The sequence below is a fragment of the Arachis hypogaea genome, chromosome 3 (genome assembly GCF_003086295.3).
Source record: "Arachis hypogaea cultivar Tifrunner chromosome 3, arahy.Tifrunner.gnm2.J5K5, whole genome shotgun sequence".
Taxonomy (NCBI): domain Eukaryota; kingdom Viridiplantae; phylum Streptophyta; class Magnoliopsida; order Fabales; family Fabaceae; genus Arachis; species Arachis hypogaea.
In genome coordinates this window covers 134,657,321-134,670,822 of record NC_092038.1, presented here as the reverse complement: position 1 = coordinate 134,670,822, position 13,502 = coordinate 134,657,321, and the positions used below count along the sequence as shown (strand labels likewise).

At 32.1% G+C, this 13,502-nt stretch overlaps 2 protein-coding genes across 4 annotated transcripts; both read left to right on the top strand.

Moving 5' to 3' along the window:
• Window positions 1-6,869: 6,869 nt before the first annotated feature.
• LOC112734051 (probable serine/threonine-protein kinase PBL3) lies at window positions 6,870-9,918 on the top strand. Of its 3 annotated transcripts, none has more exons than XM_025783234.3 (6): window positions 6,870-7,308; window positions 7,413-7,756; window positions 7,863-7,998; window positions 8,302-8,438; window positions 8,529-8,652; window positions 9,201-9,918. In XM_025783234.3, exons 1-6 carry the CDS (start codon window positions 7,242-7,244, stop codon window positions 9,656-9,658), a joined length of 1,266 nt encoding a protein of 421 aa, XP_025639019.1. In that variant the 5' UTR covers window positions 6,870-7,241; the 3' UTR covers window positions 9,659-9,918. The 3 variants fall into 3 exon arrangements, with proteins under 3 accessions (XP_025639019.1, XP_025639020.1, XP_025639017.1); XM_025783235.3 differs by having other exon boundaries at window positions 6,998-7,308; window positions 7,425-7,756; XM_025783232.3 differs by having other exon boundaries at window positions 7,025-7,308; window positions 7,392-7,756.
• A 692-nt stretch (window positions 9,919-10,610) lies between these two features.
• Window positions 10,611-12,977, top strand: LOC112734049 (L-type lectin-domain containing receptor kinase IV.1-like). Its single transcript, XM_025783230.3, has one exon. It carries the CDS (start codon window positions 10,611-10,613, stop codon window positions 12,612-12,614), a length of 2,004 nt encoding a protein of 667 aa, XP_025639015.1. The 3' UTR covers window positions 12,615-12,977.
• The last annotated feature ends 525 nt before the right edge of the window (window positions 12,978-13,502 follow it).

Genomic DNA, 13,502 nt, shown 5'->3' with positions numbered 1-13,502 from the left:
TATAAAATGATTAAATAATATATGTTTGAATTAAAATAAATTTATTTTTTAAAATTGAATTAGATTGAGATATTTAATATACGGATCGATTCAAATTTAAGAATTTAAATAAGATTAGAGTAGAGATTAAACCTATCTTATTTTATCTATTGTCACTCTTACATGTTAATCCAACACCATTTGATTAACTATCTTAAAATTCATAATGAATTGTATATTAAATGTTTAATATATATCCAACGAGAGTCTATTTATAGATTAACATGCAATCAATTATAATAAAAAATTAGTTTAATATTAAATTAAATTAATATACAATTATCACAAAATATAAAATAAATATTATATTGCAATATAATATCAAAAAATATACTTGAATTTTGTCACAAAACTTTAATCTTTTAAAAACTACAGGTTCATTTTTCAAATGGTCATGTACCCTTATTTTTAATTTTTAATAAGTTATTATTTTTTTTTTCAGGGTAACTTTTAATAAGCTCATTATTACAATTTACAATGATTCGGCCAAGGAGAAAAAATAAGAGAAAACAAAAAGCTCTAAGGGTTACTGATATGTTTGGCAAACACGTTGAAGAGGAGAGAAGTCCGTTTGAGCTTTTTGAAAGTTTCACATTAATATTTGGTAATTTTTATTGTTGTGAACGCAGAATTGATTCTGCCACTGAACCCACATTTAGAAGAAGCTAAAATTTGTAACTTTTGTGTTTCACGTTCATGGTTGCTATTACCTTTAGAAAATTAGGTAAAAAATTTATTTCTTTTTTATCAATTCTATCATTTATTTTTTTTCTATAAAAATAATACCAATAACTATTGCTTTTACAGCAGTTCTTTGTAGTTCTTACTATTTTTTCACAGTTTTTCGTTCCAATTTTTTTTTCATCAAAATTGTTCAAATTTATTTCAATCATTAGTAAATTGAATATTTTAATTTTTTTATTATTTTTAGTAATTATTTTCATATTTTAATTTTTATATTTTTTATTATATTTTTTATTTATATTTTTTATTATATTTTTTATTTATATGATAAATATTTTTATATTATTTTTATAATATTCTGATTTCTCATTTTATGTTTTTATATAAATTTTTTTATCATTTAAAATATTATTTTTTATATATATATTTTTTATGAAATCTTTTTTTATTTTGTTTGGCTTTATTCATATGATTTTTTATTTACTTTATTGTATTTCTTTTATTCATATGACAAATGTTGTTGATGTTTTTTTATTTTTTATAGTGCTATGATTTTTCAGATATTTTATTAATTTTTATGATATTTTTATTATTTTTTTCATATGAATTCTTTTTTTTATCTTTTAGTGCATTGTATTTAAGTTGTGTATGAAATTTTTTTATTTAATTTTATTTATATAAATTTTATTTATTTTTTATTGTATTTTTTTGTTTATATGATTTATGTGGTTGGTTTTATGGAATTTTTATTATTTCTTATCTGTATATTTTCTTTTATTCTTTGATGTACTCTAATTTTGTTTTGTATTAATTTTTTTATTTTTTATTCTGACTTTGTAAAATTTGTAATTGTAATTATTATATACTAAGTTTATTATAAAAATTTTGTATAATATAAATTATGATCCTATAAAAAAAGGATAAAATAAATAAAAAATTAATTATAAGTAACAATAGAGCCATAAATAATGCAAATTTATAGTCCAAATAATACTAAATTGAAGAATACTGATAATATTAGAAAAATTATAGAATATTTTCTTTTTATCTGATATTATAAAATTTATAATTCAAAATAATACTAAATTAAAGAGTCCTGACAGTACTAAAAAAATTATAAAATATTTTTTTTGTCTGATATTATAAAATTTATAGTACTCTCTTTTATATTTTTATTTTTTTATTATATTTATTTTATTTATATAATAAATATTTTTTATATTATTTTTGATAATATTCTGATTTTGTATGTATAAAAAAATTATTTAAATTAATATCTTTTTTAATAATTTTTTATTTAAAAATAATTTTAAATAATATAATCTAAATAACATTTATTTTACTATAATTAATTTTAATATAAAAATTATCAAATATAAATTATATTAACCTAAATTTATTTTTTTATCAAAATTAATTTTATAAAATTAATTTTATGCAAACAAAAATTGTAATCTAAATACCCACTGAGAAGTCAGCCAACAAACGTATAATTAACGAAAAGAAGAGTAACACAGAAGATAGAACATTTAAATGCCAGTCAAGTCAACACAGTAGTTTATTTTTTTTAATGATGAAAAGAAGTCCTATATATTCTGATTAAAAAGAAAATGTCCTGCTACTGTTTTGCATTTTTTTTCCTTTTTTTTTTTTCTTTTTTCTGTCAAATTGTCCCTTTCACGTTAGAAAATTGGAATAAATGACTAACACGTATTAGTAATTGTGGGCAAGTCTATCTCTAGATTCTAGGGATGGCAAAATTCCCCGAGACGCGGGGATCCCTGCGGGGACTGTTCCGAATGGAGATTCGATTGTGGGGAATTTTTTCTGCAGGATGGGGATGGGGAACAAAATTTCCCCGAAGCAAGTGCGGGGACCCGAGCGGGGATCCCCGCCCCGTCCCCACTATTCCCCGAAATTTATAAATTTCTTGAATTATCTTTAATAGTTTATTTCTCATATATGTTTTTTAATCATTTCTCACACACACATATATATAGAAACTCAAAATTCCTAATCTTTATTTGCATAACCCTTCTTCAATTCAGAGATCCCTAAGGCTGTCCATACTCCATCCAACCTCTCTACAGCCACCCCCTCGTCACCCTTCTCATCGCATCGTCACACCTTACCGTGCCATCACCCTTACCGCGTCGTAATTTCTATTTGCGGCGTTTCTTTTTGTAACTCTGTCGTCGTGTCCATTCTCTTCTTTGTTGCCGCGTCTCCCACCTCGACCATTGCTTTTTCCTTTGGCTCGTCGTTGCATCTCCCCATTGCGTTATTTCGAAAGAAGTCACCATGATGTCATTTAGACTTTTTGTATAAAATCTTGCAGTTTTTGTATAAGATAGATACTTGCAGATCTATTCATATGGAAATTAATAATTAGTTAAAACTATTATGCAGATGGGGAATGGGATCCCCGCGGGAAATTGGGGTCCGTGGGGAATGGGGATGGGGAGCAATATTCCCCCACGGCGGGAAATGGGGCGGAGATGGGGAGCAAATTTGAGGGCGGAGATGGGGAGCAGGGAGGCATCCCCCGCCCCCGCCCTGCCCTGCCCCATTGACATCCTACTAGATTCTAATAATAATATATAATATAAAAATTTAATTTTAATGTATTAATATGTAAAATATTTTATGAAATTGTATAATAATATTTATTTTTTTAGATAATTATTTATATAATTAAATATATATATAATTATTTTACATATAAAATACATCAAAATTAAATACATAATATAATATAACATAATGGATTGACTAATTTGGTGCATACTGGTTGGTGGATTGATCAAGGGTAAGATTGTAGACAGAATCTCTTTTTTGGATATGTTTCAAGATTATTATATTGACAAGCAAATCTTATATTTGGTTCTCAAAATTGTACACATGCTTTATTTTATTTCTGACGTATTAAAATATATTAATTTATGAATAATATATTATATATTTAAATTTTTTTATAAATTAAATATAATTAAATAAAATAATAAAATTTAAAATAATATTAATTATAACTAATTTTTATTATTAGACTGATTTAATTAAATTTGATTAATAAAAAATTTAAATGTGTAATATTATTCTAATTTTTAAAATTATATTTTATAAATTATTTTAGTTTTTTAATCAGTTATATTTTAGACATTCATTACTACTTTGTTAACGTGTCATGTTAGATATTAAGATATTAATTATTTAATTTAAAACATTACAAAATAATCATATTTAACTGGATAAGAACTAAAATAATAATCTTAATGTAATTTTAAATACTAAATTAATATATCTGACTGAAATATCTAAAAATGAAGGTAGTGCTGGCAATTTTGGATGCTAATTAGTAGGAGGAGTGTGCTATAGGGATAGGATTAAGGTTGGATTATTGGATACAATCCAATTAGGTATTTAGGTGTGATATTTTTATTTTTATTTTCGTTTTCCTTAGCCAACTTGGTTGGCATCTTGTTCTTCTTTTGATGCTTTCTTTGACCGTTTTATCACAAGAAACTACGGAAACTTTTCTTCCCTTTGGACGCAAGCCACTCATTCATGAATCATAATAATCTGTTTTGACCATTTTGTCCTTAGTTTGTCCAACCTAGAATTAGATGGTTTTGGATCGATTATAATAAAGTTTAATTATACTGATAATTTTTATAATTTTATCAAATTTATAATTAAAATTATATATATTTTTTAGTTAAATTTTATATTATTTTTAATTTATAATTAAATTATTTTAATATAAAAAATATTAAAATTAATTAAATATTTTTTTACAAATTAAATGTATTTATAATTAAAAATTTATTTAAATCTTTGATTATATAATATTTAAAAAATATATTCTGTTAATTTTAATATTTTTAACATAAAATTATCTAATTATAAAATAAAAAATAATATAAAAATTTAATTAAAAAAATCTAAATATTTAATTATAAATTTAATAAAATTATATGAACTAAAAATAATTAAACTTTATAATAAATATCATTTTCTAACTAAAAAGGTATAAGTATTTATTATTCCTTGTAACTCAGTACTATTATTCTCAGTTCTTAAATTAGTGAGTGATGTGAATACGTGATGAGTGATGTCAAAATTAAATAACTCAAACTGATGGTAAACCTTAAAGAGAAGCCGATTCCAATATGAATTGTTTCTATTAAAAGGAAAATTATTCAACTAATTGAATTTGAATCAGTCATTTGAAGGCAGTGTCAATTCAACACTTTTTATTGTTGCAGAACTGATATGACGATGAGTGATTGCATGACTGGGTTCTTCATCATAATTCCCTTATCTATGTTGCAGTAAATTATTCATTTATTTTGTGAAAGAGACCTAATCGGTTTGGAACTAGGTTAAGGGTACTGAAGTAAATGCAGTGGGGGCATGGAGATTGGAGAAGATTAATAGAGTCCCCACGCGCTTCCCGTGTCTCTTTCAAATGGACCGTGTCTTATTGAGTAAAAATAAAAAAAAAAAATTTCATGTTTAAAATAGACTATTTAAGTATTTATCTATTTTGATTACAAATTTTTTTTGGATTAAACACTTTAATCTTCAACTAAAATTAATTACTCAATTAATTTTTAATAATTAACTATATTAGTCACTTAGGTTTTTTATTCTGTTAACTCTAACGGATAATAAAATAGTCTCTAACAACTCTAATAGGGGACAAAATAGTCTCTAACCCCTTCTATTTGGAAACGACACTATTCTTCCCTGATTTCTATCATATTTCGTATAATCCTAATATTCTAACACTGCAACTTTAAACTACACAATACACACTCTGTAATTTCAATGTTCACACGAAGAAAAATTTCTAACTTGTTCTCAACCAATTCATACTCAACAAACTAATAACTATGTCTTTCAAGTATTTGTCATCTTTGATGGATCCCATGAATCTAGACAGCAAGTTCGATTTGTTAAGATCCATCGTCGTCAGCATCTCCCTCCTCCTCTGTCTTATCATCTCTGTGGTCACATTGTCCACCACTCTGATCGTTTCCTTCAACTTCTTCTCCGAACCAATATTCAGTAATCCTTCATTTTTTATATGAGCGACGACGACAACATTGCTCGCTTTATTGATAGCTTGGATGCGAGGTCGAAACTGCCTGCCAGCTTGAACTCCGGGAGAGAAGAAATGAAGCACTTGAGATCCATTTCAAATGAGAATTTGCATATGATGTCGAAGGAGAATATTCTCATGATGTCCTAATATCCAACAATTTATATTTCTTATCAAAGAGTAGAGAAAGGCGTGCCCTTGGAGTAGTTGTGGACTTGGTCTTAGGGATGTGGTGGACATTGTCGGGATTAGAGGTGATGCTGTTATCAAGAACGTGGAGGTAGATGCTTCTAGTGGGTGAAGTGCGGAAGACGGGAAGAGGTAGGTGTACCAATCACAGAGATTTGAGAAGTGTGTGATTCATGACATGTTGAGGTAGGTGTGACATGCGTGACAGTTACATTATGACTTGATATTGGAATTGAAGAAGAGGAAAGAAAAGATGGAGAAGAAGACTGTGAAGGTGAAGAAAGAGAGTATAAATGTTAGGGTTATGCAAGATATGATGAAAATTGGAGGAGAACGGTGTCATTTCCGAACAGAGGAGATTAGAGACCATTTTGTTCCCCTGTTAGAGTTGCTAGAGACCATTTTGTCTTCCGTTAGAGTTGACGGAATAAACGACCTAAGTAACTGACGGAGTTAATTGTTAGAAATCAATGAAATAATTAATTTTAGTTGGAGACTAAAATGTCTGATTCAAAATTCTTTGGAGACCAAAATGAGTAAATACTATTTAAAATAAATGTTATAAAATACATATTAAGATTTTTATTAATAAAAAAATTAATTTTAATAAATCTATTGAAATTAAATTTTATATTTTTAAAATTTTTTTAATTTAATAAATTAATTTATATATTTAGAGTTTATGTTAACCAAATTTAAAATGAAATGATATATTTCTTAACTTATGTACCCAGATTTTATTGAGATCAACATGAGCGATGGTAGTGCTTATTTATTGACACATGAGTTAACTACTATTCACTTAATTTTTTTATTTCTCTTTATACAATCAAAACAAATTGGATCAAAATGTTTTAAAATAAAACGATTACTAAAATAAAAACAAGAATTCAGTTATTTTTAAATGAAAACAATATGATAAAAACCATAAATTTAATATTGAATGTAATGTTGCCCCCTTATTTTCTCACATCCTTTTCCAAGCAAATTAATGACAAGTGTGAACACACACAATGTTATTTTGTTTTCAACAAAAGAGGGTCCACCTTTTTGTGTGTCTCAGAAGGAACTTTCGTTACATGTTCCCTGTTTTTGAGGGTCTCTCTTCTTGTTGTTCAGCTTGATTATTTGTTTCTTGTTACCTCAAAGCAACTCATCATTTCCCTCTTTCTTCAAGCTTTGCAGAGTCTGTGAAGTTAAACAATTGGCGGCTAATAGCACAGTAATGGGTAACTGCCTAGATTCCTCAGCAAAAGTGGATGCTGCTCACAGTTCAAGGACTTCCACTTCTGGTAACCACCCTTGTCCCAATCTCATCAATTTCTCTCTATGATAATAGTGCCTGCTATCTGTTTGTGAAATTGCCTCATTGAAGGACTAATTTCAACAACGCCAGGGATTTCGAAAGCGAGTCGCTCCTCTGCAGCTTCAAGCTTATCCATCTTGTCACACAATGGAACCAGTGATTCTTCATCTTCATCTGCATCTGCTCTTCCCACGCCGCGCTCGGAGGGCGAAATCTTGTCTTCTCCGAATCTCAAGTCCTTCGCATTCAACGAACTGAAGAGCGCCACAAGGAACTTTCGTCCGGATAGTCTCCTTGGTGAGGGAGGATTTGGCTATGTTTATAAGGGGTGGCTTGATGAACACACTTTTACAGCTTCTAAACCAGGATCAGGAATGGTTGTTGCTGTCAAGAAACTTAAGCCTGAAGGTTTTCAAGGTCATAAGGAGTGGTTGGTAGGTTCTTGCTTTCAAAATAGAATAGTATATACAATTATACATGCTTTTATTTATTTCAATTATGCACTTGGTCTAATTAGTGAAACCTTTAATTAATTTGTAGACTGAAGTTAATTACCTGGGACAACTTCACCATCATAACCTGGTTAAGCTAATTGGCTACTGCGTGGAGGGGGAAGATCGGCTGTTGGTGTATGAGTTCATGCCCAAAGGGAGCTTAGAGAATCATCTGTTTAGAAGTATGTTACCATAGCCATTACACTTTCCCCTAATAATTTCAATTTATTCGGCTATTTCTTTATTCAAACAGTCATTAACAAAAGGGGGAAAAAACAACTCAGAGAAGTGGAAAGAAATAAACACCTACTGCTCCCTCCTTAAAAATTATGTCCTTTGTAGTCAACTATGTTATGTCAAAATTCTTATTCAGTTCCGTGTCAGTGGTTGCCACATTTTTTAGTTTTTAGTTTTATTTTTATTTTTTATTCCGATCACTATCTGAACTTAGGATGGTAGTTTCATGGTTTTGTTATATTTGACAGGAGGACCACAGCCACTTTCTTGGTCACTTAGGATGAAAGTGGCCATTGGTGCTGCCAGAGGTCTAACTTTTCTTCACAATGCCAAATCACAAGTCATATACCGCGATTTTAAAGCTTCGAATATCCTACTAGATGCTGTAAGACAAATTAGAATAGACTTCAAGTCATAATTTCTTCATCATTATTTTATTATGCAAAATAATTTATCATGATGCATTGCGTTACAGGAGTTCAATGCAAAACTCTCTGATTTTGGCTTAGCCAAGGCTGGTCCTACTGGAGATAGAACTCATGTCTCTACTGAAGTTATGGGTACTCGTGGATATGCAGCACCTGAATATGTAGCAACAGGTCTGATTCAACTTTTCATAAATTGTTATTGGTATTTTATATTGCTTCTACTTTTCATGGTTAGTGGTCTTAAATCATCGAATGCCCTTTTTTGAGGGTCTAGTAATTAATCTGATCAATTATTTGGTATCTTCTCTTTAATATAAGACTGATGATTGAGTGTTCTAATTCATTCTCCTAATTATACTTCTAATTCTTAAATGAGTAAAAATTTAAATACATGTGATTTTTTGAAAGATAAAAAAGAAAAGAATTCAATACTTCCTTATTTAGAAACTAGGAAGATAATTGAACGAATGAGTTAGGATTCCCAATTATTTTTTCAAACTGCAAATGTCTGGCATTGCTTGTCACTCTGGCCTCTTAGGTTTGGTGGGGTTAATATTTTTCTTTAGAGTTCTAATCCTTATGCTTCTGAAAACAGGAAAATCTGTGCCTCAGGTTCAGATTGTTTTGTTGTACTGCTTCATTGTGTATATCAGAAGCCAACTTATTTAACGTCTTATTTTATCCCGAATTACAAATTAAAAAGCTCTCAAATTTGACAGGGCGGTTGACAGCCAAAAGTGATGTATATAGCTTTGGGGTTGTATTGCTTGAGCTTTTGTCTGGAAGACGTGCTGTTGATAGAACAAAAGCCGGTGTCGAGCAGGACCTTGTAGACTGGGCAAAACCGTATCTAGGTGACAAAAGAAGACTATTTAGGATTATGGACACCAAGCTTGAGGGTCAATACCCACAGAAAGGAGCCTACATGGCTGCTACTCTTGCTTTAAAATGCCTTGATCGTGAAGCCAAGTTAAGGCCGCCAATGACAGAGGTTTTAGAAACCCTCGAGCAGATAGAAGTCCCCAAAACTGCAGCGCGAAACTCTCAATCAGGGCAGAACAGAGTACATGTTCCTCCAAGCCCAAGGAAGTCTCCTGGACAGAATCTGTCCCCCATGAATGTTACTCGAACTTCATACCCATTGCCGCCTTGCCGAGAATCCCCTCATGTACACTAAACCTTATGATCATCTGTATATAAATTCCTTTATTTATGAGATTGCGTTTTTGACAGGAATATAATGAGGTATTCATTTCTCCAACATAAAACTTTTGTACCAAAGAATAATATAGAAAGGAATATGAACACCATATTTCCATTAGCTATGGAAGTCTGCACAGGGGTGTTTCCAATGCATGTTTCAGTTTCAACGTTGGTTAACTATTATAGTAATGAGATTCGACTAGCATGGCCACATTGCTTTCCAAGACACAAAAATGTCCGTTTCCAAGACACATTAAAAATGACTGCATTTTTCTTTTGTTTTTATTCTTTGTTTTACTTACCACAAGCCCAGCTTTAAATACAATTGGATCAACTTGAGAACAGATCACCCGATCCATGAGCTATTACGAACGAGCTGCATCCTTTTAGTTCAATCAGTAGCTGGGGTTCTTCCAAACGATTTCTGATTATGCAGTTTCCCTAAATCAACCCCAACCTCAGACACTGCTGGTTGCTGCTAGGGACTAGAATAAATAGGCAGCTGAGTATTAACAAATAAGACTTAGATTATAAAGGTCGAAAATAAGACCTGGATGTTAAACTGAAGGTAACATTAAATTCTAGTATGTAAACTTGTTTGGTAAGTGAGATAAGCATACGGTTAAACTTTTCTTTCTCGAGAAAAAAATGTATATTTTTTGCTCTCTAAATATGCAGAGACAATAAACACTAAGATAGAAATTACTTGGATAAATATTGTGTGTTTCTATTTTTGTACTCACTTTTCATATCTGGTGACGGCTAACGGTGATGTAGGTAAATGTGAGCTACGCAAAGGGTCAAACATGCCGGGCTATATGCCTATTGTTTCCGTGTGGACCCGAGATGAAGGTTTGAAAAGAAATTTGTGAATTGTGGAGTTTTGACCAAAACCAAAAGAAGCAGATAGATTGCATACTGTAGCCATGTCTCTGAAGCTTGCTGCAGTGACACTTTTGCTGGTGGAAGTGGCAGCCGGTGGAGATACCAGTTTCATCTTTAATGGATTCCAATCATCACAGTATAATCTTACTATTTTAGCTGAGCTCACTTCCAATGGCCTACTCAAACTCACCAATGGTGAGTCCCTGCAAGAAGGACATGCTGTGTATTCATCCCCTGTGGTTTTCAAGAACAGCTCCAACAACGGTAGCGCCTTTTCTTTCTCCACCTCTTTTGTATTTGCCATAAGACCTCAGGCTGCTGAACTCAGTGGTCAAGGTATTATGTTTGTGGTTTATCCAGCAACAAAAAGTCTAACTGGTCTTCCAGCCCAGTACTTTGGTGTCTTCGATAAGAATAGCGTGGGTAACAGCAGCAACCATGTTTTCGGCGTGGAGCTTGATACTTCTATGAGCGCGGAGTTTGAGGATATCAACGACAACCATGTTGGGATTGATATCAATGACTTGAAGTCAGCAGCATCGGCAGTTGCAGGATATCATAACGATGATGGTATTTTCAATGCTTTGAGACTTGCTAGTGGCAACCCTATGCAGGTATGGGTGGAATATGATGGGATGAATAAACACATTAATGTTACTTTGGCACCAATCAACATTGATAAACCAAAACAAGCTTTGCTATCGTTGACCAAAGACCTTTCTCCAATTCTTGAAGAGAATATGTATGTTGGCTTCTCTTCCTCCACGGGTATGGGTACTGCTTCGCAATACATTCTGGGTTGGAGTTTTGAGATCAATGGCCAGTCTCAGCCACTTGAACTATCTCAACTCCCAAAGTTGCCTAGGAAAGGTGATAATAAACATAAAGGGTATAAGAAGGTGGTCTTGGCAGTTGCATTGCCTATGATATCACTCATGTTGGTTCTCTTGGTGACTTTAACAGTTAATCATGTCATCAAAAGGAAGAAGTTTTCTGAGCAACTTGAAGACTGGGAGCAAGAATGTGGTCCTAGTAGATTCAGGTATAAAGATCTCTACTTGGCTACAAAGGGGTTCAGGGAGAAGGAGCTATTAGGAAGGGGCGGATTTGGTAAGGTCTACAAAGGTGTGATAGTGATAGCAGCTTCCAAAGCTGAGATTGCAGTAAAGAGGGTATCCCATGAGTCCAAACAAGGTGTAAGGGAATTTGTGGCAGAAGTTGTGAGCATTGGCCGTCTTCGCCATAGGAATCTGGTTCCCCTTCGAGGATATTGCAGGCGCAAAGGAGAGTTGCTTTTGGTCTATGACTACATGCCAAATGGGAGTTTAGACAAGTATCTCTTTAACAAACCAAAACTGACCCTTAATTGGAGCCAGAGATTTAGAATCATCAAAGGAGTTGCTTCGGCTTTGCTCTATTTGCATGAAGGATGGGAGCAAGTTGTGGTCCATAGAGACATAAAGGCCAGCAATGTGCTACTGGATGCAGAAATGAATGGTAGATTAGGGGACTTTGGTCTTGCAAGGTTGCATGACCATGGAAGCAATCCTCAAACTACTCATGTTGCCGGAACTTTCGGGTATATGGCCCCTGAGCATATCAGAACAGGTAAGGCCACTACAATATCTGATGTATTCGGTTTTGGTGCATTTCTACTTGAGGTTGCTTGCGGAAGAAGGCCCACGGAGAAAACAGAGGAATGGCTTGACAATGCAAATCTTGCTGATTGGGTGTATGATTGCTGGAAGAAAGGTGGGATTCTTGAGGCAAAGGATCAAAATTTGAGCACAGATTCAGAGACAGAGGAGGTGGAATTGGTGCTGAAACTTGGTTTGTTTTGCTCCCAGTCAGAGCCTACGGCTAGGCCGAGCATGCACCAAGTTATGCATTACTTAGAAAGGGAAGTTCCTTTGCCACATTTATCTTTGCTTAGCTTACCTTCCACATTCAGACACCATACTCAAGACTTGCCGAATCCGGCTTCCCCGGATAGGCTGTTGCTCCAGACTTCAGTTGTTGAATCAATTCTCTCAGGTGGTCGATGATTCTTGAAGGCTCCATTTGAACTATTTCGTGTGGTTTTATTCTTAAGTCTTCCATGGAAATGAGCTTGTGCCCAACACTTTGTTTTTTATTGTCAAAGTTAAAATGAGTTTGATGCCACACAACTGAAGTTTGAACAAGCAATGTGGGCTATTACCATTTGAATATGGCACACATTGAGTGGTATAGCATCATTGAGCACCTCAAGTGATATTCTTATTAGGTGTTTCTAGAACAACGAAAAGATTAAGATTTTCTATTTTAGCGTTGGTTTAAATTTTCAATTTTGTAACAGCTCAGGTCAGGTGTGACCGTGTGAAACAGAACAGTTTTATTAAGTATTAACTCTTTAGTTCCCATTTCAATTGAGTGTGATGCAGCTTACTAACAAGTGGGTTGAAAGTTAATTATTGTTCACATGGAAAAAAAAATCTACTAAGATCGGATATGATAGTCAGTAATTAATCTTTTAATTAAAGATTTATAATTTAAGTACTGCAAATGGAAAGAAATTTTATTAAGAGACTCCTCAGCACTCATAGTAAAATTGAGTCAAGTTTCTTGAACTTACCTTTTTGTTATAAGAAGGATATTTAGTTAGAGTATTCTAAATACAGAAGTTAAGACTAAACAGAATAAAATATATCAGATTTATTTTGGATTTTCCATATATAAAAAGAAACTTACCCAATGACGTCAATTGCTGCAATATGTGGTACCTTGAATCACTTGACACAGTATGAAAAGTTCAAGAGAAGATCTAGAAGCTAGAAATCATCCCAGGATTTGTAATGTGACAAAGAAATGAAGTAGTTTTTATCAAATGATACCAAGGGTTCCCCCAAACACTTCATAGAACACAGAGAATGTTGTAGCTGAAAGTTCTGGTC